Source organism: Solenopsis invicta, chromosome 9, assembly GCF_016802725.1.
Source record: "Solenopsis invicta isolate M01_SB chromosome 9, UNIL_Sinv_3.0, whole genome shotgun sequence".
NCBI classification, from domain to species: domain Eukaryota; kingdom Metazoa; phylum Arthropoda; class Insecta; order Hymenoptera; family Formicidae; genus Solenopsis; species Solenopsis invicta.
Window position 1 is genome coordinate 1,978,889 of NC_052672.1, and position 27,095 is coordinate 2,005,983.

The window sequence follows — 27,095 nt, forward strand, 5'->3', positions numbered from 1 at the left end:
ACATCTAGAAAAAGGCATGCAGTTCCGTGGTGCTGTGTGCATCATAGTATTGTTAAGAAACATAAATATTTATATCAATAGATGAAATAGGTCCATATATGAAGAAACCATCTACAGTCCAATGAATAAACAATATGTCTTAATTGTTTTTTTAATAAAAATTTTTTCATATTTAATTTAATTATTGTTTTATATTGATATATATTTTCTAATTGCATCTTATTTAAACAAATAACAGAAAAGTTATTCCAGATGCTATTCTGCATTTACAAAATTAGTAAAAAAAATTTATATTTTATATTTGTTTATATAAATATTGTGCTTTAATTATACATATTTCATTTCTCGATAACGTATATTGACCTGATCTACCAGGTATATACACATATCAGCATAAAGTGTTCACAGGTCATTATGAGGGATCAGTTCGGCAGCGATCACGGAGGTCAAGCAACGTTTACCGGAGTAAACCGCTCGGAAATTTCTGAAAAAATATTCCTGAGATTTTTTTTGCGAAAAATGTTTTTTAAAATGTTACACAAATATTGTTTTGTTCATTGGAATTATGTGATGTAATAATATTTATGTGAATATTTTGGAAAAATGGAATGTTTCAATGCAATATTTCAAAAAGCGGACATCTTAATGTTGCTGCAATCTTCCAGCAATGTTGCAGCGATGTTTTGTAATCAAAATGCAATATTACAATGTTTCAATGAAATCATTCTGCAATGTTTCTGCAATCTTTCTGTGCTATGGGAACAGATGGGAAATTAACATAAACTTATATAACATAAACTTAAAAAACATAGAACATTTTCACAAATTGTTATTCCATGTTACTTACAGTAAAAGCTGTAAAAAGACTTTTTTTTGCCGAAGTACCACTTTTTCCACCTTTCGTGGTACACCCTCGAATCCAACACGCCATTTCTATGTTTGATTTACAAATAAATAAATATTTCAATATTCGGGTAAAAACACTGAACTTTATGAAAATACATGAAAAGTTAAGTTAGGGTAACTAATATAAATGGCGCTCATCCGTAAGAAGTTATTCTTTTCAGCGACCATCCTCCCAATAGGAAACACGAAACGAGAACGTAATTGGAGTGCTGAGTTTAGCCTCCTATTGTCTTACTTCATGTTGCCCCGCTCGCTTTCCTGAGATGTGCATGTTCAAGAGTGTTAATATATAATCTGTATAAAATTACTCTCAAATATCTCTTATAATTAATACACGTGATTTGCATCCATGATTAGCCACAATCAACTACAACGATAACTTTTAAAATATTTTTAACAAATTTTACCATAAATATTTTTGACTAATTTTTAATGATTCAATGAAATTATCTGTAAATAAAAAAAAATGGAATAAGTGTAGTTCAAGTTTGATGATAAATAAAAGCTAGATTTTCATAATGAACGAATCATCTTTACTTTTTAAATATTTATTGAATATCAATCTCTCAATATAACTATCATAAAATTAAATAAGATTTATAGAATTATAAACTTTATTTTTACAAAATACAAAAGGCATTTTTCCTCTATTGAAGGGATGAGAGAGTATCCCTGTGATCAAAATGGGATACACTTTAAATTGTAATTTAATACAAATATCACAAGTGAATAAATAAAATAAAATTATAAAAAAGTTGCAAAAAGATATAAATTATTGTCTAATTAAAAAACGGAGCTGTCTTCGCTGATTCGTGGATAATTTTTAACGACCGAGGGGCCACATTTAACACGTATCTTATCTGTCCTGTTTTGCCTCTTCTTTTATAAATTTTTGTATCGGTACAAATTATCTTCTATTAGAAAAAATGTATCCTATATCCACTCTGTTATTTTTTAAATCAAAATCAATGTCCTAAGACCTAAGTCATCTGCATGAAAATAATTTCGGGTTTTACAGGTATCTCTATATGTTTGAAATTTTTAAACGCGTCAAGTGTGACCTGGAAGTAATATAAATAAAAAGAAAACATTAAAAATGTTCAAAATAGTTATTTATTGGTTATTTGATGTCTGCCGATTGCAATATTTAAAAAATTTTTTTATAACAAAAAATGTTTTAAATATTATCTATCACTTCCATCATTAAAATGTATCTAACAAAAGTCCTTCTTCTAAAATATAAAATAACAAAATAAAAAGAAATTTAGTTTACTTAAATTTATGGTAAATCCATATTTTTTTCTTATAAAAAAAATAACTTCCAATTACCTATTCTTACAGCAAATAAAAAATTTAGAACTTGATTTTAAAAATATATTATACCTATTTCTTTTGATAATTCTGGCAATATCTGAATTTTTTAATATCATTGCTAAAGCGCAATTAATAACTATTATAGTAGTTCTATATTTATCTAGAACAAGGAAAATTATAATTTCTTAAATTTTTTTCTAAACTATTAAAAATTGGCAGCAGAATTAAATGTAATATAACGGAAGAAATTTTCAAGCAGATACATTAAAAAATATTTAATGTTTTCAAAAGTGCACTAAATTTCATACACATACTTTTCAGTTATATATATGTACATTAAATTTAGTATACTTTAATATGATATAGATTTCTTGGTCGAAGTAACACTTTTCACAAGAAATTTTTCACTTTTTTGGGTGTGGGAAGATTTTAAAGATGCAAGTTAGCATCTCTAAAATCTTCCCACACTCAAAAAAGTGAAAAATTTCTTGTGAACTATTATTAAAATAATTTTCAATTTAATGGTGTTTTTCTCTCATAAAAAAGCCGTGTTTTATTACGATTTTATTTTTAACAGTTTTCCGCGATATTGTTTTGGTTCTTTTGTTTGGCTTACTTATTGTTAGTATTACGGTAGTAGCTGCTTTGCATTGATTAAATTTTGACAACTGTTACATTAACAGCTGTGACTAAAGTAATGTATCGTGGATTCTTTTTAATAGTAAATTTGTAATTTAATTTAAATTATGTAATATCAAAAGGTTAGTAGCGCGCGTATGTTTTATCTACTCAATTTAAAAGAACTGTGTTTGAAATCGAAAGTAACGGCGCGCACTTTAAAATGAATTGAAACATATAAAATATTATTTCAGTACGAAGATCTTGCTATGACCGTCTCTTAGTTAATTTATTGTATAGAATGTACCTATATGGTTTAAATTTAATGTTTAACTAAAATATACATTGAATTTTATATCATTTTTAACAGTGTAGTGATTCATGTATAAAGACGACCATTATTGAATTTAACAAAAAAACACTCAGTGCAACGTCACCTGCATTATCCTAAGTCACCTCCATTTACAGTACCATGATTACCATGATTAAAGACAATGCAGCACACAAAATTTCTGAATATCATGCAAATATGGTATAAATTTAAATTTAAAGCTGTATTCAGGAACTTACTGCTGCAACTCAAAGTGTATTATACGCAAGATTTCCTTGCTTTTGGGCCAGAACTCGACGTGATACAATGTAATAAAAGATAAGAGATAACACTTACCATGTATGTCGAGACAACCGAGCTCGGATATCATCGGGCTAGTGTTAATCTGGCACATGTAACAATCCCTGTCGGACTCCTTCAGCTGACGAATGTGCAGACGCCACGTGCCGTCGACGATTTCCTCCGTGGCCTGGCTGCTTCCGGTCACTCCCGAAGCACTGCCGGATGTACCGACAGATCCAGAGCTTGCCCCGCTTTCGTAGGTGACCGTGATACGCGCATTATGTGTTACTATCCTGGTGTGGATCGAGAGAATCGTCTGATCCGAGGTGCGTAGCCAGCCAACCTGGAGAGCCCCGCAACGTCATGCAATACAAATATCATTTCATTGAATAGTATACATCGATCGAATGTGACTAACAATATTGCTCTATTTGGGATGATCTTCTTTTTTTTATTGATTGAAAATATATAGAAAAGAAAGTACGGATAGTCACATGCAAAAACTCGTAAAGTAATTACAAGAAAGTATAAATGAAATAGAGTAAAATTATGTAAAAATGAAGCAAATGCATAACAGATTGGACACGATGATCAAGTCTCGTTGCAAAAATTTATTCAATTAGTTTGTTTCTTAATACACTAACTCAGTATGTTTTAGCTATTATTAGGTATTATTATCCAAAGCTTTGATTATAATTCTTTGGAGAGAGTATTTTCCCTCTTCAAAAATTAATTTATTCTTATTTGATGCTACTTTGGACTGGTAACATGTTATATAGTGATTTAACCATATCTACTAGACTGAGCGTAAAGTATCTTTTACGGAAAGAGGGATGTAAGCTGAGAGGCAAGAGGGAGGAAGCGTTATTTTCATCATTGATGTCTTCCGACATCAATGTACTGACGGAATATCAGTGAATTTAGTTATTTGTTACCACAGTAGTATCCTCGTGGCTTATTTCAGCTTACTTGTCACATCATGATCGTAATTTTTGTCTTATTATGTGCAGTTTAATTTATTTATCATAATGTAGAAATATACAGACATTTCATACAAAAATGTCAGACTACATTATAATTGGTTACAATAACCGATCAACCTAAGTGCGCAAAACTTTAAAACAATTAGAATTGGAAAAAACTGTTTCACAAGTTACATTTCACAAGTACAAGTAACATTTATAATTTTAATTAAATGTTATAAATAAATTAAATTTAACGCTATTTACATAGATTTCAAATGTATTAAATTAATTGAAAGAATAAGTACATTCACGTCAAACACGTTATACGCAATTTTGTGTAAATTGACGTCTTTAGACAGTCATATTGATATATGCTTGCGGTAGAAGACATTACCTTCCTCCTACCCTTCAGCTTACAATCATTCAGTGCAACAAAGTGCGCCGCGCCGTTCAGTAGGTCCAAGGATTCAACCATCATGGGCAAGTGATTGTTGACATGTTGCGGTAATATTGTTACGCAATCACAATCAAAAAACTCAATAGTAAATCAAGTTAGTTTTTTTATTGCTTATGTCTTACTACTTAAGTTTGTCTATGTCGCTAGCTTTATTTGTGACACCGTTACTTTTTTGGTAACAATTCTTTTTTTGTCTGTAATGGAGTTACAATTGCGGTTACATATGTATTATAAAGCTATTACATTTTTAAAATAACAATAACGAATTTTACTTTATAAATGTATAATTTATAATATATAATAATAATTTATTATTATATATTATAAATTATACTTTATAATATATAAAGTTATATAAATTTATTATTATATATTATAAATTATACTTTATAATATATAATAATAATTTTGAATCATATTGCGATTAATTACTACACAAAAAAAGTTAACATCGACTCAACAATTTATTGTTTCATATATTGTATAAACAAAAATATAAAATTTTCTTGAAAGAATTTATAATCTTAAACAGACGTAATTTAATACTATAGAAAAATTTTATTTCTTCACGTAAGCAAATTATGTCTATGTAAGATTATCAAATTCTTTCAAGAAAATTTTACATTCTTGCTTATACGTATGTGAAGCAATGAATTATTAATTTAGTATTAATTTTTTTTTGTGTATAGATTTTGTATTGAACTAATCAAATAGCGACGTAGATAATTACTATTCTTAAAAACTGAACTACTCTTCTTAAAAGGTTATTAAAATTTTGTGAAAAAGTATCTAAAAATGTAACTAATCGTTCTCTTCTTCAAGTCACGGTAACAGTAACATGTTAGTTTTATAATGTTTATAACGTTCCCAATTTTTATAAAAATAATAAATATATAGCTGATATAAAAACGCGATATAACGCAAAACGTTTTAAACGATTTGACGAAGCAAATTTCTGAATGATACGAAAATATTCATAAATATAGATCGGTATTTCTCCAAACAAAAGAATATAAAACAATAAAGAAAATAATATTTTGCGAGTGATTTTCAGACAATTAATGGGGATTATATGAGGTGACATAAAGTTACACTACATAATGTTATAAATGTACAAATAGCGCGAGATTTGATGATAAGTACTAATCTTAACTTGGACTTAGCATTGGACTATTCAGTTTATGTTAATTCTTGCTTAGAGTAGCTGTTTTCTTTTAAGGAGGTAACCACTTCTTGCAATTTTAAATCTTCTTCTTCTAAAAAAAGGCATGTCATCGATACTTACATCTCTAGAAATATATAATCATTGTTACTTTTCTCCAGTACTGTTTGGTTTTTTCGCTGCGCTTACTTCATAAGCAGCTGTCATCGCGGAATTAGGAAATGATAATTTGTATAAGAAGTTGTCATTGCAAATTTTATTTTAAAAATAAAAGTAAAAGATAATGAAAAGCTAAATAGCGCGTGTCAAGTGCATGTCTGTAAGTGCTTTCCATTTAGTGACACAAGTCGACATAAGCATTGTTTTAGTTTTGTTATTTATTGAATATCAAGAAAAGATAAAATGTTGCTTGTGTCGACTAACGTCATTATATGGAAAGCATTCTATGATAGGGTCACTGCACCAGTCGCTGAACAATTATCAGTAAATGACTGTTTCAAAAATAAATTAAAATATTAAGATTTTAAAATATTAAATTGCAAATTAATTATATTTTTTAGAATCTAATTTTTATAAAAATTTTATTAAAATATCATTTTTTATTAAAAAATGTAATTAAATTAAAATTTTATTTATGTGTTTATTAATTAGTTCAATTTTTTATTTGTTTATTGACTGGTGCAGTGACCCTATCCAATCGTATCTAAAAAATCCATGTTAAATCGACAGTCGCATCTCGAAATTTATTGTTGACGCTTTTCCGTAATGCTACTTGATTTTCCTGTTGTGCTTAGTTCGTGAGCTGCTGTCATCGTGGAGATCGCGTTTTGACAGTTACGTGTATAAAAAGTTAATGTGTGTAAATTGTAAATTGTATAATAGCAAAAGCTGTGTAGCGCGCGCCTGTGTTGCTAGTTTTAATAAATTTTAAATGTTAGAGCATATCTCTTTTACAAATTTACGGTAATAAAGTTATGCCAATGCACAATAATTTAAAAGATATCAATATTTAAAGTTTCCTTTTTATAAATTATTATTAAAAATATAATTTTATAATGTACAATAAATTTATGTTTTTTTGTCAATTTAGAGAGAGTGTACAGTTCTTATTTAATGATTAAACATGCTGGTATGTGTTGAAATTATTAAATGATTATACTTTAAATTTAATTAAGGCATGTTTGAATTTCTCTTATATAATCTTTAGTTATATAGAGAAGCAAATAAATTTTACATATGAGAGACTTAACAGCAGTTTTGCAATTAATGTATTCATGGTGATAGCGCAGATCGCGTATGGTTTCTGCCGACAATTTGCCATCAGCTTGCATTACGTAAGCACTGCTCTCATTCTGTCACCAAATACAATTACATTTTGTCAGCAGAATCTGTTTAATTTCTATTGCTGGCAGCATAGAGTGTTCTGCTCGATTCGTAGCAGCAGCTCGTCGACATCATCAGTTATTACAGTTTATGTAAAGTTTGTTGCCTTCCTGGTAAAAAGAATTTATAAAAGACTCTATGTGTAATTTGTTTTTCTAGATTTGACTATCAGGGTATAAGTTTAAACGTATTTTTGTTGGAATTATTGCTTGAGAAATTATTTAACTATTTAATTTAGAGTCAGCTTTGAGAATAATACAATTTATTTTTAATTATGTGAATCGTTACAATTGAGAGTTAACAACGTAATGATAACGATGATCCTGGCAACGATAACAAAGAAAATTATCTTAGCGCTAACATCCATCTGCTACATTTGTCATTTAAAATACTTTTAACTTTAATTATATAAACTCACTTAATTATACGAAGGCTGTTTGATAAATACCAGTGTTAAGGAAGAAAACACTTAAAAAAAAAACTTTTTTTTTTACTTTTACTTTTTACTTTACTTTTTTACTTTTTTCTATATAATCTCCTTTCAGCTCGATACATTTAGCCCAGCAATATTCCAACATTTTTATACTGTTTAAAAAATATGGTCAAACTCTTTAAAATAGGTCTTTGTTTCGCCAAATACTTTCTCATTTGATGCAAAGCGCTTTCCGCCAAACTATTTTTTCATGTTTGGAAATAAATAAAAATCGCAGAAGGCCAAATCTGAAGAATAGGGTGAACCAACAATTTGTTGAGTAATTCGACCAGTTTTGCTATTGCAAACAAATGAGCTGGTGCGTTATCATGGTGAAAGAACACTCTTTTTTGCTAAATGAAGCCGTTTTTTCTTCAATTCAGCGTCGAATCGGTCCAATAAATCAGCACAGTACTGTGATTGTCGTTCTCTTCTCCAAATAGTCGGTGAAAATAATGTCTTGCAAATCTCAAAAAACGGTGGGATCTTTTCCGCCTATGGAACCGTTTTGCCTTCTTTGGAGCAGATTTGGTCCACTGAATTTAGTTCACTGTTTAGACTGTTCTTTCGTTTTTGGTGTGTAATGGTGGATCCATGTTTCGTCAATAGTGACGAAACGCCTAAGAAACTCTTTTGGATTGCGCTTAAACATGTCCAAACAGTACTTTGAAGATGTCATGCGATTCCGTTTTTGTTTCACTATGAGCAAACGTGGCATCCATCTCGCCGATAGCTTTCTTATGTCCAATGTTTTGTGTAGGACATTTTGTATGTATTCAGTTGAGATTTTTATAATGTTAGCAACTTCTCTGATCTTCACCCGGCGGTCTGTTAACCCTTTCGCTACTATGAGCGACTATAGTCGCTCTCCATATGATGCCACTCAGGTACTACGGGCGACTATAGTCGCTTTCCATGTGATGCCGCTGAGATACTACGAGCGACTATAGTCGCTCCCGCTAGATGTCGCGTAATTGTATATATGATAAGCGCCTGCAGTTGCTATGCACAGAGTATCTCACTCTGGACATGCCGCGTGAGTCTTTTGTTTTGCATCATTTGTTTTTTACGGGCTTCAATAATAAACCAAATGCCTCGATCATCAGTCTTACGATACCGGCTCGAACGGTCTGTGCGAATTACGTTAATGCTTACTGCAGGAATATAGTAAATTTAAGTTTTCTTCCAAGAACAGTTTAGTTCCAAACATTCGGGAATAAAAAGGTATGTTTTATTGTTTGTCAAATTTGGGTAGCTCTGTTGAGATTAATTATTTATAAACAGATTTTATCCGCCCCTCAAAAAGATGTCGAATAACAGAAAAAGACGAATTGACACAAATCATAATTTTTTGGATCTGTCAGAAGATGAGCAAATAAATTTAAATTTGATACGGGAAAGATGCACCCAAAATTGTAAAAGATTTCGGCAAATCATATCCAGCACGTCTGAACACGAAGAAGATACTTCAACGGAATCTGGCAGAAATCTCACAGAAATTACATGGACGAAAGAATTATTTCGGCCAACTATTCATAAGTTTAGTTCCAAACATTCGGGAATAAAAGCATCGATTAGTTATTCAGCATCGATTTTAGAGTTTTTTCAATTATTTTGTTCTGAAAACTTTATAAATTTCATTGTCAGCACAACACACGATTATCGGAATAACCTTGATGAGAATATTACTAACGTAAATTATCAAAGCACTTCTGTCCCTGAGATGTATTGCTTTCTCGCCGTCAAATTATTAATGTCGCGAAATAAAAAACTGACATATTCTGAGTACTGGTCTAACGACACATTGTTGAAGAGCAACATTTTTGGCGAAGTTATGAGTAGGGATAGATTTCTATATTTGTTAAAAATCTTACATTTTAATACGAATAATGTAACTGCGGATACTGATAAATTGTATAAAATACGGGAAATATGCGATAAGCTCCGACAAAGTTTTCAGCAGGCGTTTTATCCATTCGAAAACCTTTGTATTGATGCAAGTCTACTTCTTTACAAAGGCAGATTATCGTTCAAGCAATACATTCCTTCCAAGAGAAATAGATTTGGAATTAAATCCTTCATTTTATGTGATACCCATTCTGGGTTTGTGCAAGATTTTATTATTTATAATGGATCACTGACTATAGTAAACTTTGAAAATGAATTTATCGGAAAATCAGGCAATATAGTCATGGAATTATTAAAACCTTACTTAGGTAAAGGCCACACATTATATGTGGATAATTGGTATACCAGCCCGGCACTTTTCACTCTTTTACATAAAAACGCAACTAACGCATGTGGAACTGTCCGAAAAAGACGAAAAGGCATGCCGATTTTCCAGGATAAATTAAATACTGGTGAAGCGAGTTTCCGTTCTTCTAAGCATTTACTAGCAATGAAATGGTGTGACAAGAGGGAAGTATATATGCTATCTTCTTGCCACAATCATGAATTTGTTAATACAAAACTTCATTACCGAACGCAAGAAATAATAAAGAAACCAAAGTGTGTTGTCGACTACAATCGTTTGATGGGAAGTGTAGATAAAACAGATATGGTTATTAGCACCATACACTCCCAACGCAAATCCATGAAGTGGTATAAAAATATTTCTTCCATTTAATCGACATGTGCGTTTGGAACGCTTTTTGCCTGTACAAATTAAAAACCAGCAAACAAATCTATATGGCAAAATTTCATCTGGAGTTAATTCGGCAACTTTTACATCATTATTTATCAAATTATAAGAAAAATATCGAAAAGAAATCAGGACAAACGAATCCGCTTCGCTTGACTGGAAGGCACTTCATGTCGTTGTACACAAATGACTCAACAAAACGTAAGAACCCGTTGCGAAAGTGTGTAGTTTGTACTAAAAATGATAAGAGGAGGGAATCGTGATATGAATGTAAGATTTGTAATGTTGGCCTATGCGCAACACCATGTTTTGAAAAATACCACACGCAATATCATTATTAAAATCAATTCTAATTATACGCTTATATCATGTTGTATAATATTATTATATTGTATAATATCATTTGATCTCAATAATTAAAAGTGTGCATGTTAATAAATTATAAATACTATATAAATACTCTGTTTTGAACCAAGTTTTTTCGTCGAAAGCACCAGCCAAGAACGCAGGTTACAATAAGGCGTTGATGCGACCGTTGCGATCGGTTGCGTGCACCGTGCACTGTTTCGGTGTAGCGCGCCGTACAGCGGGAGTACCGCGGCGGAGATCCGCCCCGTAGCGAAAGGGTTAATATAATATTGTTACGAGCAAAAAGGGGTACTTGTTTACTCGCGCTCTCACTCCGGAAAAGAACTAGACTTCTTTATCAAACACAAAATCACTTTAATAGTTAACCACCAAACACGACCATATCATCATACACCAAACTCCAAAATCACAGACAGCTCATTTTTTTAATAAACAAGGCCGTTGTCAAGGAGAACGCTTCACGGCCTTATTCACACCGCAGCTCGAACTTGCCTCGCAGGGACGGCTCGGCTCGTAACACTATCCCCCTTCTTCAAGGTTGTCGTCCCGACAACTAACGCCAAGGATTTCCAAAAGCTCTTCAATTTCTAGCTTGTGCGCTTGTCTCTTCGTTTTTCGGACAAGGGGGAGGAGAAGACTAAATTTTCCAAGGACTCATCGCCATAAAGGCTCCCCAAGTCCCCGTCTCGGCATTTGCCCTAAGGCCCGCGGGAAAACCTTGGATCAAAAACACCGGGGCGAGACGGTCTTCTTAAGAACAAGAAATATTTCAGTGACTCTCTATACGATGTACATCATCTCAAAGGAGCCTTAGAACTGAAATGAAAAACAAAATCCGACAAGTATTCTTTTGTAAATAACATAACTCTGAAAAGAAAAAGCTTTAGTCAGACATCCTATGAACTCATCTCCCAAGGTGAAGATTTCTAGAAAAACACGATGACTTGCTGCTCTACCCCGGGTCATTGACACGGGTTACCGAGCGTCGCTCGCATTATTCCAAAACACATATTTTTAGGAGAAAAGAAAATGTTTAGATGTTTTTTCCTACCCCAGTTTTTTACTTTGGGTAAACTCAACACCCACGATTCAAACCAAAATGACGATTTCCTGCTCTACCCTGGGCTCCTGCCACAGGTTACCAAGCGTCGTCCACTTCTGAGACCCATTTGTAAGACAAATCCATTTGTTCAACCCTGGATCTTAGTTATGGGTTACCGAGTGTTGTCTTCTAAAATGCTGAATCTTATGATAATCTCCTGTCACGGGGACTTTAAGCGTTGTCTGTGTCACTTCCAAATCAACAACAAATAAATTTTGCGGGCTCTGATTCTCTATTTTTACTCCAATTGCCTTTCCAAATACGGTGCTAACCTATCCGCATGAACTTTTTTCCTATGTCTCAATGATTTCTGGATACAGAATACCACTTCGCTAAGTTTCCTCATTATCTTATAAGGACCCTCCCAATTTCTTTGTAACTTAGGAGCTTTCCCTTTAACTCTTCGAGGATTAAACAACCAAACCTTTTGCCCTTCCTGAAAAAGAATTTGCTTAACCCCTCGATCATACTTGTTTTTCACTTGAGTAGACCTTAAATCCATTCGTTCCCTAACGTCATTATGTATCGATTCCAATTTTCTTAACCCTCTAACATAATTTTCATCAGAATTTTTTTCAAATTCTGGAGGACTTCCTCGCAACAAATCTAAAGGAAGTCTTAAATTTCGGGCAAAATATAACTTAGCAGGAGTTACACCAGTGGTTTCATGTTTTGAAGATCTGTACGCTAGAAGAAACATTGGAACCCAATGATCCCAATCCTGTTGATTCTCGGAAATAAATTTTGATAAATAACTAATTATAGTCTGATGTTGGCGCTCTACCTGTCCATCAGACTGAGGATGTAAGGGAGTCATCCTTGTTTTCCTAATTCCAAGTATACGCATTAATTCCAAAAACACTTTAGATTCAAAATTCTTTCCTTAATCGGTATGAATTTCTAAAGAAACTCCATGTCTAGAAATAACTTCTTTGACTAAAATCTCTGCTATCGTATTAGTCCTAATATTCTTAAGTGGAAAGGCTTCTACCCACTTGGAAAAACAATCAACGATAACGAGTAAATACTTATTTCCAGAAGAAGTTGGAGGAAGAGGCCCAAGTATATCCATTTGTATTCTCTCGAATGGAGCTCCTACATTATAAATTTGTAAGGGAGATTTTCCTTTTCCGGAAGGACCCTTTTTAGAAACACAAATTCTACAAGTTCTACACCATTCTTCAACATCTTGTTTACACGTAGCCCAGAAAAATCTTTTACGAATTTTCTCCAGAGTTTTATTAACCCCAAAATGACCTCCAGTAGAAGAATCGTGCGCTTCTTCTAAAATTCGTCTAATATGTGTACGCGGAACAACTAGTTGCAAAACTTTTGATTTTAAATTTGGAGACTCCCATTTCTTATAAAGAATACCATTTCTCAAAACAAGTGCATCCCAATATGACCAATAGATTTTACAAGAAGCATCTTTAGAAGCAACCTCTGTCCACGAGGGTCGTTCTCCTGAGACTTTGTTTTGATAGATGAAAGAAATGCTAGGATCTTCTTTTTGATCTTTTTGCCACTCTTCTAAGTTTTCTCCTTCCAAAATAAGACGTCTTGCAATCCCTTCCTCTAATAAGCTATTTCTCATTTCCACCTTAGCACAATATTGACACCCGTAATCTTCACACAGTCGTCGAGAAAGACCGTCAGCGTTTTTATGATATTGACCTTTCCGATGGATCACTTCAAATTCATATTGCTGAAGCCTTTCCATCCAACGGGCTAGCTGTCCTTCTAAATCTTTAAAGGATATTAACCATTTTAGAGAAATATGATCCGTTCGGACCGTAAATTTCCGTCCGTAAAGATAATGACGAAAAGTTTTTATAGAATCAACAATAGCTAACAATTCTCGACGCGTTGTACAATAATTCCTTTCAGCTTTGGAGAATACTCGACTAAAATAAGCAATGACTTTTTCTTCTTCACCTTGCTTTTGTGACAAGACTGCGCCAATTCCTACATTTGAAGCGCCAGTATCTAAAACAAATTCCCCGTCTCCCTTTGGAAAAGAAAGAATAGCAGACGATGTTAATGCAAGTTTCAACTTATCAAAAGCTCTCTGACATTCCTCATCCCAAAAGAATTTTACTTGATTTTCAGTTAAAGCATATAACGGTTTAGCTATAGACGAAAATTCTTTAACAAATCTACGATAATATGAGCAAAACCCTAAAAAACTACGAATATGCTTTTTATTATGCGGAATTGGCCAATCTCTTACAGTTGCAATCTTTTCTGGATCCGTTGTAACGCCCTCAACTGATACAATGTGACCTAAGTATCTAATTTTTCTTCCAAAAAGAACACATTTTTTAGGATTAATCTTTAAGTTCGCGGAGCGAATTCGAAGAAACACCTTTCTCATGTTTTCCAACATTTCTTCAAAATTTTTGCCGAATACAATAACATCATCGAGGTAAACTAAACAAATCTTTGATAATAAATTTTACAAAATCTTCTCCATTAATCTTTCAAAAGTCGCAGGGGCGTTACACAATCCAAAAGGCATCACATTAAATTCCCAAAGACCATTACCGATAAAAAAGGCAGTCTTTTCTTTATCTTTTGAAGAAATTTTTATTTGCCAATAGCCGCTTTTTAAGTCTAAAGAGGAAAACCAATTGTTACCTGCTAATTGATCGAAGATGTCATCAATCCTCGGTAACGGAAAAGAATCTTTTTTAGTAACATCATTTAATTTCCTATAATCCACACAAAATCTGATAGTTCCATCTTTCTTTTTTACCAAGACCGCCGGAGAAACCCAGGGACTTCGAAATTCTCTAATAACTCCATGTTCCTTCATATCCTGAATAATTTTTTTTACCTCTTCTCGCAAATGAATTGGAATCCGTCGAGGTGTCTGTTTTATTGGGGAAGAATCTTTTACATTAATGACATGTTCAACAATATCACAATTCCCCGCAACAATTTCATCAGAAAATACATCCTGAAATTCAATCAAAAATTTCGCAAAAATTTCTTTCTGACTTTCCTCCAAATTTTCTGAATCCTTAATAAAAAGCTCTTTCAAAATATCAGGAACTTCTCTGGAAAAACTTTCCATACGAGAACATCTTAAAATATTTTTTTCACTAGATAAAAATTGAGTTCCAAAAGCGGAATCAAATACATTTTTTAAATTCACAATTTTAAGAAAATCTACTCCTAAAATACAATCATCACTAATGTCAGCAATTAATATTGGAATCTCTACAGAATAATCTCCAAGTTGAACTTTCACAACTGTCTTGTATTTAATTAAAATTTTCTCCCCCGTAGGATATTTCAAACCACAATAAAAAATCTCGACTTTCTGTTTATTAAAATCGACAAAACTACTATTTAAAATTGATACATCAGAGCCCGTATCTATTTTAAAGACACAATATTTATTATTTACTTCTCCAGAATAGCAAAACTCATTTAAATTACATTTAATTCTGTTTAATCTATAGGAATGTTTAATTCTCTTTCCCATAACCCTCGGGGCTCTTCTTCCCTTAGTCAAACTCACCCCGTCAAGTTCGACTATACCCCGTTTCCCAATTTCCCGGGACATTCAAAACGTAAATGTCCCTCTTTCCCGCAAAGCCAACATTCCATTCGGTTTTTATTTTCGTATCTTTTTCCATTTCCATTTTGTTTTATGAATTTACTTTTATTTCCATCTTTACCCTGTTTCTCTTCTTTGTCAACATCACTCTCTCCTTTCCTTAAACTGAAATAATTCCCTTTTCTTTTATAAAAATTAAAATTACTTCTCTTTTTCTATTCAAAGTAACTTTCCTGGATAGATTTTACTGTCTTGGCTCTTTCGATCGCTACTTTTAAGGATGATATTCCCTCTAACTGAAGAGTTCTCCTTATGAAACCGTCCGATATCGCAGAAACAAATTGTGCACAAGCAATTTTGTCCCGAACGGAATGTGGACATTCGGGATACGCAAATTGAGACAATCTCTCAATTTCTGCCCCAAAAGCAGCAAAATTTTCCCCAAACTTTTGTTTCCTATTCGTAAATTGACAGTAATAACTTTGTAGAGAATGAATTTCCCCGAATCGCAATTCTAATTTTGATTTTAATTCCGCGAATTTAAAATTATCCAAATCTTGAACATTTTCTAATACCGCGCGAGCTTTTCCTCTTAAGCACGAAACGAGCATGGTAGTTTTCGTCTCCTCATTCCAACGACTCGCCCGAGCAATTAAGTTAAACTGCGAAAAGAATTCACGTAACGGAGTACTTCCGTCAAAAGTATCTGGTTTTAATTTAAGACCCGACTCATTGTTTAACAAAATTTGAAAGGTTTCCTCCTCTTCCGTGACAACAGTTTCTCTCTCAAGAGGCAAAATATTCTGATCGCGTGCATCTCTGGTTTTATTAGCGGCACTATTACAAGAAAGACTTAGCTGGTTTTCTTGAAGATGCCGGAGTTCCATTTCTCGTTGTCGCAGAAGCGTCACAAGATCCTCCTGCTGCCGTATCTGTAGCGCGCGCTCTTCGCGCATCTGTTTAAGCTCCTCCATCGCCGTCCGAAGAAGCGTCTCCGCGCTCGACGTTTCAACACTTTCAACACTTTCAGGAGTCCGTTCAATTCCCGTTGTTAACATTGCATGCCCGGCGTCTCCCGAGGAACGTGTGCAGATCCCTCGGCGTGGGGTATTTGTAAAAGGCATTGTATGTCGTTTCTCTCTGTCCGTCCGTTCGATCCCGGACGAGCCCCCAAAATGTTACGAGCAAAAAGGGGTACTTGTTTACTCGCGCTCTCACTCCGGAAAAGAACTAGACTTCTTTATCAAACACAAAATCACTTTAATAGTTAACCACCAAACACGACCATATCATCATACACCAAACTCGAAAATCACAGACAGCTCATTTTTTTAATAAACAAGGCCGTTGTCAAGGAGAACGCTTCACGGCCTTATTCACACCGCAGCTCGAACTCGCCTCGCAGGGACGGCTCGGCTCGTAACAATATCATAAATTTTGTTAACCATATCCTCCGTAGTCACCTCAATCCGACAACCTGGGCGCTCTTCATCAAAAATAGATGTTCGGCCACGCTTAAATTTGTTGTACCAATATCTTATGGTAGTTATCGAAAGTGCGTTGTCCTTATATACGGCATGCAACTTTTCTTTAATTTCTTCACACGTCTTCCCATCCAAAAACAGGAATCAAATCACAGACCGATATTGCTCTTTTTCCATAATTGCAAACAAGCACAAACTCAATTTACAATTGTTATAAAAACTAAACTAACCGGTAAAGCTGTTTGAAATTTTTACTGGCGTCGTTCAAAAGATGACGTTACACGATGGTATACAGACTTTTAGTCAGTAGAGCTCTCAGTCGTCAAACACGGGTACTTATTAAACAGTCCTCGTATTACTAACACCCCCTCTTAATCTATTGTAGTGAGTGAAATACAATTTAATTTAATAATATTTTGCTTTTCTACATAAACCTAAATTTTGAATGCAAAATTTATGTTTTGCTCCATTTAAAGTTTTTGTGAAAATGTCAGCAATCATCTTATGAGTTGACATTTAAGTTTTATTTTATTTTTTTCTAGTGTTTCTTTGATAAAATGATATTTAATGTCAACATTTTTAGTTTTATTGTGAAAGACTGGACTATTTCCCAATTTCTGAGGGCTTTGATTATTATTAAATATTGTTATTGGTTTATTACAATTATTTGTGGGAGTTTATTATCACTTAACAAACCCTTTAAATGTAAAGCTTCTTTTGGCGATTCAGAAATTGCAACATATTTCGTCTCCATACTAGGTAAAACTACGCGGCGTTATTTTCGAGCTTCTCAAGATATAGGTCTATTTGCAAACATAAATACATAATCAGTATAGGATTTACGATCATTCACATTGTTTGCCCAATCAACATCTGAATAGCCTGTCAATAATATGTTATTACTTCTTTTGTAAGTTAATGAGAAATTAATTGTTTTTTTTTAATATTTTAATATTCTTTTGAGTGCTTTCCAATGCTGATCAGTGTATTTTATATTGAATTGACTTAGAAAACTAATTGCATACGTAATATCTGGTATTGTGTTCTAAATATATTAGAGCCTCTACCAGTTTCTGGTATAGTAAATCATTATTTAATTTACCATTAGAATCCAATTTTAAATTGACTTTCAAAGTAGATACTCCCTTTGCATCTGACATACCAAATCTAGAATACAACTTTAAAATGTAACCCTTTTCATTTATTTTAATCATGTTTTTGTTTCTTTCAATATTTAGCCCTAAACATCTTTTGACCGTTCCTAAATCTTTAATTTTAAAATTTGTCATTAATTGTTTCTTTAACTTTAACTTCTTATATTCATTATTAGAGAAAATTAAAAAACCGTCAATATATAACGCGATAATAGTAACAAATTATTCGGTAATTTTTAGAAATATACAGGCTTCAAATTTTGATTTCTTAAAACCAAAGTTAAAAAGTTCACCTTCTACCTTCTCATTCCACACTCTTAAAGTCTGTTTTAATCCATATACAACAAGCATATCTTATTTCCACTGTTCAGATCCACAAAGTCTTCAGGTTAATACTTTCTGGAAGCTGTCCATTTAAAAAAGCTGTATCTACATCCAGGTAATCTATTTCCAAATTTAAATCTGTTGAAAAAGCTATTAGTGTTCTTATACTAGATTGTTTAACAACAGGTGAAAAAGTCTCATAATAATCAGTGCCAAATTCTTGAGTAAAATCTTTGGCCACTAACCGTGCTTTATATCTAACAATATTACTTGCAGAGTTCCTTTTTGTACAAAAAATCTATTTGTTCGTAACAATTTTCTTATTTTCTGAAAGATCAACAAGAATCCAAGCTTTATGATTATACATTGATATCATTTCAGGTTTTATTACCTTTTTCCACTGTAAACTGTCTTTTCGTTTTATGGCTTCTTCAGAAGTTTTAGGATCATTAGGATCAAAAGTTGTAAAAAGTAATAAATAATCCTGAAATTTCTTGCTTTTTCTATTTATCTCTGGATAGAGGAGAAGAGGATATTATGGCTACTATCGACAATACGGCCACTTTTATTATTTCCGTTATTAGGTGACGTATTCTAACAACTGCTTATGGAGTTCGTCCAGTAGCCCGCCGTTTTTTAATAATACTAATATGCCAATACATAATGACTGACAATTGTTATAAAGCATTTTTAATTTTGAGCACTTCTAAACTTTTTCAAGGTACACTTTTAACCTTTAATTACATACACTTCTTTATTCTTCTTAAACTGGAGTGCATTATCACACGAAGGTATATAAACTCGAGTTTTTTTTTGTTATTTAACTTTTTATTCATATACATTTCGAGTTATACAAAATTAAAAGAATAACATGGAATTTTGTTAATATCGTTTTCTAAGCAAAATTTTTATATCAAAATATTTCTTCAGTAAATTGGTTGACATTCTAAAGAACGGTGTTTAAAAACATTAGAGGCATTATTTTATGCTTATTGTATAATGTTAAACAGGGTTAAAATAATATTTTTAAGGAAATTTTTAATGATATTTCTAAAGATTCTGAACGCAAGAAAATTCTAAATCAGGAAAATTCTAAACAATGGAAAATTACAAATATACAATTTTGTAATAAGGTATTGTGTTTCTCTTAAAGTAAATTAATTTTTTAAAATTATTTTTATGGGTACCCATATTACAACCACTTTTTTCTTTCACCGATTATGCATTATATTTTTATAAATCACATCCTAAATAATAAATATTTCCAACAAAGTAAGAAAAGGCTCCGAAGAATATAAATATAAATACAAGGTTGCCTATAGAGCCGACACTGGGTGTTGGTGTATAAATATGTTGTTGACTTTGTGTGAATTTTGCAATGCGAGGGCCAGGATATATGCAATGAATGCGAGAGATATAATGTGCCAAAAGAACATGTACGTCTTTAATAAGTTTATTGGTACAGATACACTACATGTGAAGCTCAACGTGCAGCACAGGCACAGATACACGTAAGGAAGGGTGAGAGGGGCGAGCGGAACATAAGAAAAGAAAAAGATAGATGAATGTATCGATGAATGTCGCCCATCTCGATTACCGCAGGATGGCGCTACAATATAAGAAAACGCGAAGTGACCGAATAAATCGATCTATTACTTCAACACGCTCTCTCAAATCGCGCGTTAATCATCTTCGAATTTAGCTAGTAGTCCCAACTCTTCCAGGCATCTTTCATGCGAGACACGGGGAAGTGCCTTAGTGAGGATGTCAGTAGTCATGCGTGTTGTAGACACATGTTGTAGTTCCAATTCACCAGATGCGACCTTCTCGCTGACGAAATGGCATCGGACATCTATGTGCTTCATCCATGCATGATGAACTGGGTCGGAAGCTAGATATAATGCCCCAAGGTTGTCAACAGAAAGAATAATCTTTCCAGACTTGTCCATTCCAATCTCGTGAAAAAGGCTTCTCAAATAGATAGCTTCCTTTGTAGCTTCCGAGAGGCTAACGTACTCAGCCTCGGTAGACGATAATGCAACCGTCCGTTGTTTCTGAGATTTCCAAGAGATTGCTGCTCCACCTAAAATATAAACATAACCAGTATTCGAACAACGGTTAGATGTATCGCTGGCCCAATCGGCATCCGAAAATCCGTGGATAGGCTCGCCTGTTGGAGTATAGACAAGCGCCAGGTCAGATGTCCCTGATAGGTATCTCAGAATTCGTTTAGCCGCGGACCAATGTTCAGCCTGGAGATCATTTACGTGTTGAGCCAACCTGGAGACAGTATTGGCAATGTCTGGGCGCGTCGCCACAGCAAGGTACATCAATGCACCAATTAACTCACGGTATGGCCATTTTTCTGAGTTTGGAGCTTGATTCGCTAATGGCTTTGTTGCAGAACACCGTGATAACATCTCAGAGGGGGTGGCTACTCCGTTGCAATTTTCCATTCCGTATTCTTTTAGCAACGCCATAATATAACCCATCTGTGACAACTTGATCACGCCATCTTCTTGTCTGATTTCTAGTCCCAGACAATGTTTTGCAGGTCCAAGGTCCTTTATTTCGAAGTCTTGCAATAATTGATCTTTAATCTCCTGGATCCAAGCTTAACCTTGTCTCCGCTAATATATTCCCACAGATCATTTTTAGTAAGCAATGCTTCCGCCTGCAGTTTCCAAGTATCGTAATTGTCTTTCGACAGTAACTCGATACGATATGGTCCATATAATGCAGAAGCCATCGTAAGAAAATAGGCACTCGGTTCAAGTAAAAAGAATTCACACAGTTTAGTCGAGCACGCGGAGAAACTAACCTCAGAAAAACGCGGCGATCACTGGGCCCATAACCTGTTGACTTTGTGTGAATTTCGCAATGCGAGGGCCAGGATATATGCAATGAATGCGAGAGATATAATGTGCCAAAAGAACATGTACGTCTTTAATAAGTATATTGGTACAGATACACTACATGTGAAGCTCAACGTGCAGCACAAGCACAGATACACGTAAGGAAGGGTGAGAGGGGCGAGCGGAACGTAAGAAAAGAAAAGGATAGATGAATGTATCGATTGTCGCCCATCTCGATTACCGCAGGATGGCGCTACAATATAAGAAAGCGCGAAGTGACCGAATAAATCGATCTATTACTTCAACATATGTATTTGACAATTAATTAAAATAATATACGTTTTGATCCGACATTAGGATCATCTTCAATAAAGACACGAGTAAATTGCGAATTAACATGGAAAACTCGTCACAGGATCAATGCCAAGTTGAGGGGAACATGTACGGTCCAAGTCGTTACATAAATTTTGACCGTCATAACGGAAACGAATGTATCTAAGTGTACGGGCAACGATTGGCTGTGTCTGAACTGAGCGGTGTCCGAGCCGTTACATAAATTTTTAAATTTTTGACCGTCATACTAGTCAGGAAAAAAAACACAAGTTGATTAACAATAGTAAAAATAAAGAAATTAGCGAACAAAATATAATAGAATTAATAAGAGACTTACACGGATACGGATAATAGGTGAAAACAATCAATGACTGACAGCGTCTGAACAGCGCGAGTAATCTTAGAACACTGAACGGTAGAGCGTGACTAACACATGTGTAATCGTCGAGAAAGTATTGAGAGATGGAAACATCAGGAGTCAGCAAACAGATCACTGTACAAGGGGTCTAAGAAATTAGTATCCGTTTGTAAGTTTAGTAGCTTCTTTTGTTTTCGTATGAAAATCATTTCAGATGCCAATCTCTTGTTCAGTATCTTTTCCCTGTCACGGATCTCCACATTATTCCAATCAAAATCGTGTGACAAAATAATTCTGTGGTCCGTAATGACAAAGGGTTGAGACGTATTTCTAGTGATGTGGTTCTTATGTTCTAAGACTTTAGTGTTTAAAAGCTTCCCTGTCTGCCCAACGTATGAGGCATCGCAGTTTATACAGTTAATTTTATAAACGACACCAGACTGTGAGCCGGACGGAAGCTGGTCCTTTTGTAGCCTGATAAATTTATTTAGTTTGTTGAGGCTCGTGTATGCCATGTGGACGTTAGAATCGTGTTTGAAGAGATTTTTAAATTTATCAGAGATAACATTAACATACGGAATGGTAAAGAAAAGAGGGGCCCCTCCACTCGCGTCCCGCTCTGTGTCGTTACTGTTACCTGTTGAAGATTAAGCTGATAAAACTTCAAGCGTAATTTTTTTTAATATTGTTAAAAATGATATTGAGAGGATATCGATTCATCAGAAGTATGTTAATGATCTTATCAAAATTTTTTTTATGAAAAGCAAGGTGCAAGAAGGTGAGAACCCTGTCGATTAAGTTAAAAATTGTGCTTATTTTTGGCACAAAGGGTGACATAAATGGAAGTTCAGGTATCTGGATGAAAACGTCGGTTTTTGATAGCAATCATGGATTAAGAAATTATGTTTTTTGATCAAGGTAACATCTAAAAAATTTTTTAAAACTGTCGTTATTATGCTACGGAGAACCCTCAGCAGATAGTCGAGGAGCCGTTACATTCCGAACGCGTGACTGTTTGGTGTGGAGTTGCAGAGTGGGGAATAGTGGGGCCTTACTTCTTTCAAGGAACGATCAACACGGAGCGCTATCTGGAGATGTTAAAAACGTTCTTAATACCGGAGTTGAAGAAGAAACGCAAGTTTTGTCGCACTTTCTTCCAACAAGATGGCGCCACGTGCCATACGGCGAAAAAGACGTTGGATTTCCTATGCGAAGAATTCGGCACCCGTCTGCTGTCTCGCAACACTGAGTTTCCATGGCCACCACGTTCGCCCGATCTCTCAGTGTGCGACTTCTTTTTGTGGGGCTATTTGAAGCAACGTGTCTACGCTAACAAACCTCGAACCTTGGACCAGCTGAGAGCCAATATTCGGAGAGAAATTGCAGAAATAAAGCCAGCGATGTTGAAAAAAGTGTATGATAATTTCGAAAAACGCCTCGAAAATTGTATTGCTTGTAACGGCCATCATTTAGCCGATATAATTTTTGGTAAATAAACAAAAAAAACCTTCAAGTGTCTAGTTTATTCTCCCGGAGTTTCAACCTCTTCCGATTAATAGCGGCCGCGCAAGTGGTTATTAAAATGTGTCAGGTTCCTCTGCCCAACCCTATACAGTGATCTGTTTGCTGACTCCTGATGTTTCCATCTCTCAATACTTTCCCGATGATTACACATGTGTTAGTCACGCTCTACCGTTCAGTGTTCTGAGATTATTCGCGCTGTTCAGACGCTGTCAGTCGTTGATTGTTTTCACCTATCATCCGTATCCGTGTAAGTCTCTTATTTATTCTATTATATTTTGTTCGCTAATTTCTTTATTTTTACTATTGTTAATCAACTTGCGTTTTTTTCCCTAGTATGACGGTCAAAAATTTAAAAATTTATGTAACGGCTCGGACACCGCTCTGTTCAGACGCAGCCAATCGTTGCCCGTACACTTAGATACATTCGTTTTCGTTTTGACGGTCAAAATTTATGTAACAACTCGGACCATACATATTTCCCTCAACTTGGCATTGATCCTGGACGAGCTTTCCATGTTAATTATCGCAATTTACTCGGGTCTTTACTGAAGATCATCCTAATGTCGGATCGAAACGTATATTATTTTAATTAATTGTCAAATACATATTTACACACCAACACCCAGTGTCGGCTCTATAAACAACCTTGTATTTATATTAATAAATATTTCATTATTTTGTGTCTAGAATCTATCAAACAACACTCTGACGAATGTAATCGTTCAAGTTTCAATAAAAAATATTAATTATAAACAAAGTTATTCAATAAAATGGAAATGAGTGCTATATTACCCTCTTCTCCTCTATCCATTTCCTTCTTCCTCAGTTTTTGAATGTGTGTCTTCTATTTCTTTAAGTACACAGGTTTGCGACTAAAAAGCTGTTTGATTGTTTTCATCTAATTTTTATGTATTTCTTTCTTCTTTTTTCTTGTTCTTCTATTTCTGGCAAACTTTCATACTGTTCAGTTTCTTTGTTTTCTTTTTTCAGTTGCTGCATTAGAATCGTCATTTAAGAATTGTTTTCTGATCTTTTCTTCTTCTTGTTCATATGATCTCAAATGTACAATATTTAAGTCAGTACTTTTTTCCTGTTTTTCTTTATTTGGAGAAAATTTATTTTCTGGAAATGTGACATCTTGAGCTCTCATAACACAGATCTGCAAAAAAATTTTTTAAAAGCTTTTTTGGTTATTCTACGTAATCTTTATGTTTTAGAGTGTGCTAAATTCAAAAGGACCTCCATTTTGTCATAGGACATCACGTTTTCTGACAATATAGGTACCTGTATTAAATAAGGCAATACCTCAAAATAAATAAAAAGATAGATTTATGAAATAGATTTATGAAATTAATATTTTGTTACAAATTTTTCATGAAAATCGTGTTTTTAATGGAAATGAGAACCAAAAAAAGTTGAATCAAGCCCGGGCATGTCAGAGTCCGCGCGTCCAACTTGCAACATGTTGATGCTGGTTTCATTAACTCACTCTGAAAGATCTTTTCTTTGAAAGTTACATTTCTTAGCGTTGTATATCTTGAATGCACTAATATAAATAAATTAATTAATAATAATTTTAACTTTAAATTTGGTTAAAAACACTAAGATCAAAAAATATCAAAAATTGAAAAAGATTTACTAAATTTGAAATAAAGAGAATTATGCATTTTGTGGCAAATCCTGACGTCCAGGATTTTTTCAATATTTTTTTCGTTTTTAACACACCAAAATACATGGAAATTAATCAAAATTAATCGAATAAATTTTTAGTTGCAGACCTGTGTAATCTTTCCTTTTTCTCCTAGATCAAATAATTCTTTAGTTATTTTACAATATCCAACAAATAAATAAAGTTTGCTCTAGGCATCCCATTTATTTCTTTGAATTTTGGGAACATGAACATATCCGATACAGCCAAAAACTTTCAAATTACTTACATCGACCTTTTCTCCTGTCCAAACTTCTTGAGAAGTTTTACCTCTAACTGCTTTATGTGGAGAATGATTTTTAAGATAAACTACAGTATTTACTGCCTCAGCCCACATTTTTTCATGAAAACCTGCATGCTGCATTATATAGCGAGCCTTTTCAACAATTGTCCGATTTGTTCTTTTTACTACACCATTTTGTTCAGGTATGTATGGAACTGTTAATTGATGCTTAATACCTTTAAATTTGAGATATTCTTTAAACCCTTTGTTACGTCCAGCAACGTAACGATTCTTTTCTTTTGACGACGGATACACTATGCGACGGAGGCCGAGCAACAATGACCCACTTAATCTCACTTTGATTTCCGGGAATACAGTAAGACATAAATACGCCACTGAAGGAAGTGAGAAATGTTACAAAAATCAAAACATCATAAATTATAAAAAAAATGTCGCAAATCAAAGCACCATAAATTATAAAGAAGTGTCAAATAACAACGTCATCGTCATATTAGCCGGACTAATAAACTCGCTGACACAAAAAATAATTTATGGGAGCCCTTCGAGGTAACACGTTGCTCGACCCCGGAAACGTATAAAACTCCATCGGTAAACATAAAAATCAGGAAGCCGAAAGGCACAAGTATACATCACTTTCGGCTTCCAGAAACTTAGCGCCATAGAACACTAAATCAAAATCTGTCACAATTTTTAGTGATTAGATGACGGCTCACGCACGTTCTCATAACAATAATTACCGAGAAAGAAGTGACGAGACCCGTAGAATGGACGGCGTAACTCGATGCCGGACACGTGTCCCGTAGGCAAAGGGTTAGGCCGGGCGTAGGCGTTTAGACAACAAAATTGGTGCACACGGCCCTCTTAAGACAAAGGAAGCAATAGTATAAAATAGAGAATTTTCCAGCGGAGCGATCACTACCATCACTACCTTCCCGATCCTACTCGTCGCATAGTCCGTGGCATCCTGAATGCTCGAGTCTGTGCGGTCGAACCTCATTAAAACTTAGTCATTTGTGGCAATAAGTTCTCCTAGTGCAAAGTGCCGAACTCAAAAACTTGGTGATATTTCACAACTAATTCTCTCGCGAGTGAGGACATCATCTTACACTTGGAACCGTGCTCGCCGTCCACCACCGTAGACTGTCGCGGATCCACGCAGTCACTGTGACCAGATCTCTTACGGGTTCGGACCACTACACGAGTTCCACTACAGAGGTGGCTCGAGGATTTTTCGAACAGTGAGTCTCTGAACATTCACCCCCCCCCTTTTTTTTCCTTTTTTTATTTAACATTTAATCATTCTCAAGTGAGAAATTCGCGCTCCCGTCCAGAGCCACTCCCTGGGGTTCGATACTTTTCTGACGCCACTTACGAGGACTTCTCTCGGACTACTCAGGAACCCGAACAACCCCCGCGATATTTTCAACCTCCTTCACCCGCTCTCTCAATATCTTCGACACTAACAATCTCGAGTAGTCCCGCTTCTCCAGTAAATTCCACCGCTAGCGTGGAATTCCTATACGAAGAAATTTGTCTTCGCTCTC

The 27,095-nt window shown here is 34.2% G+C and overlaps 1 protein-coding gene across 3 annotated transcripts in view; it reads right to left on the reverse strand.

Annotated features, from left to right (window-relative positions):
- Nucleotides 1-27,095, reverse strand: part of LOC105194123 (lachesin) — a 463,227-nt gene that overhangs the window by 246,275 nt on the left and 189,857 nt on the right. For all 3 annotated transcript variants that reach the window (XM_039453581.1, XM_039453580.1, XM_039453579.1), the window contains one exon: nucleotides 3,506-3,794. In XM_039453581.1, coding sequence (XP_039309515.1) covers nucleotides 3,506-3,794 — 289 coding nt within the window. The remainder of the gene's footprint in view (nucleotides 1-3,505; nucleotides 3,795-27,095) is intronic.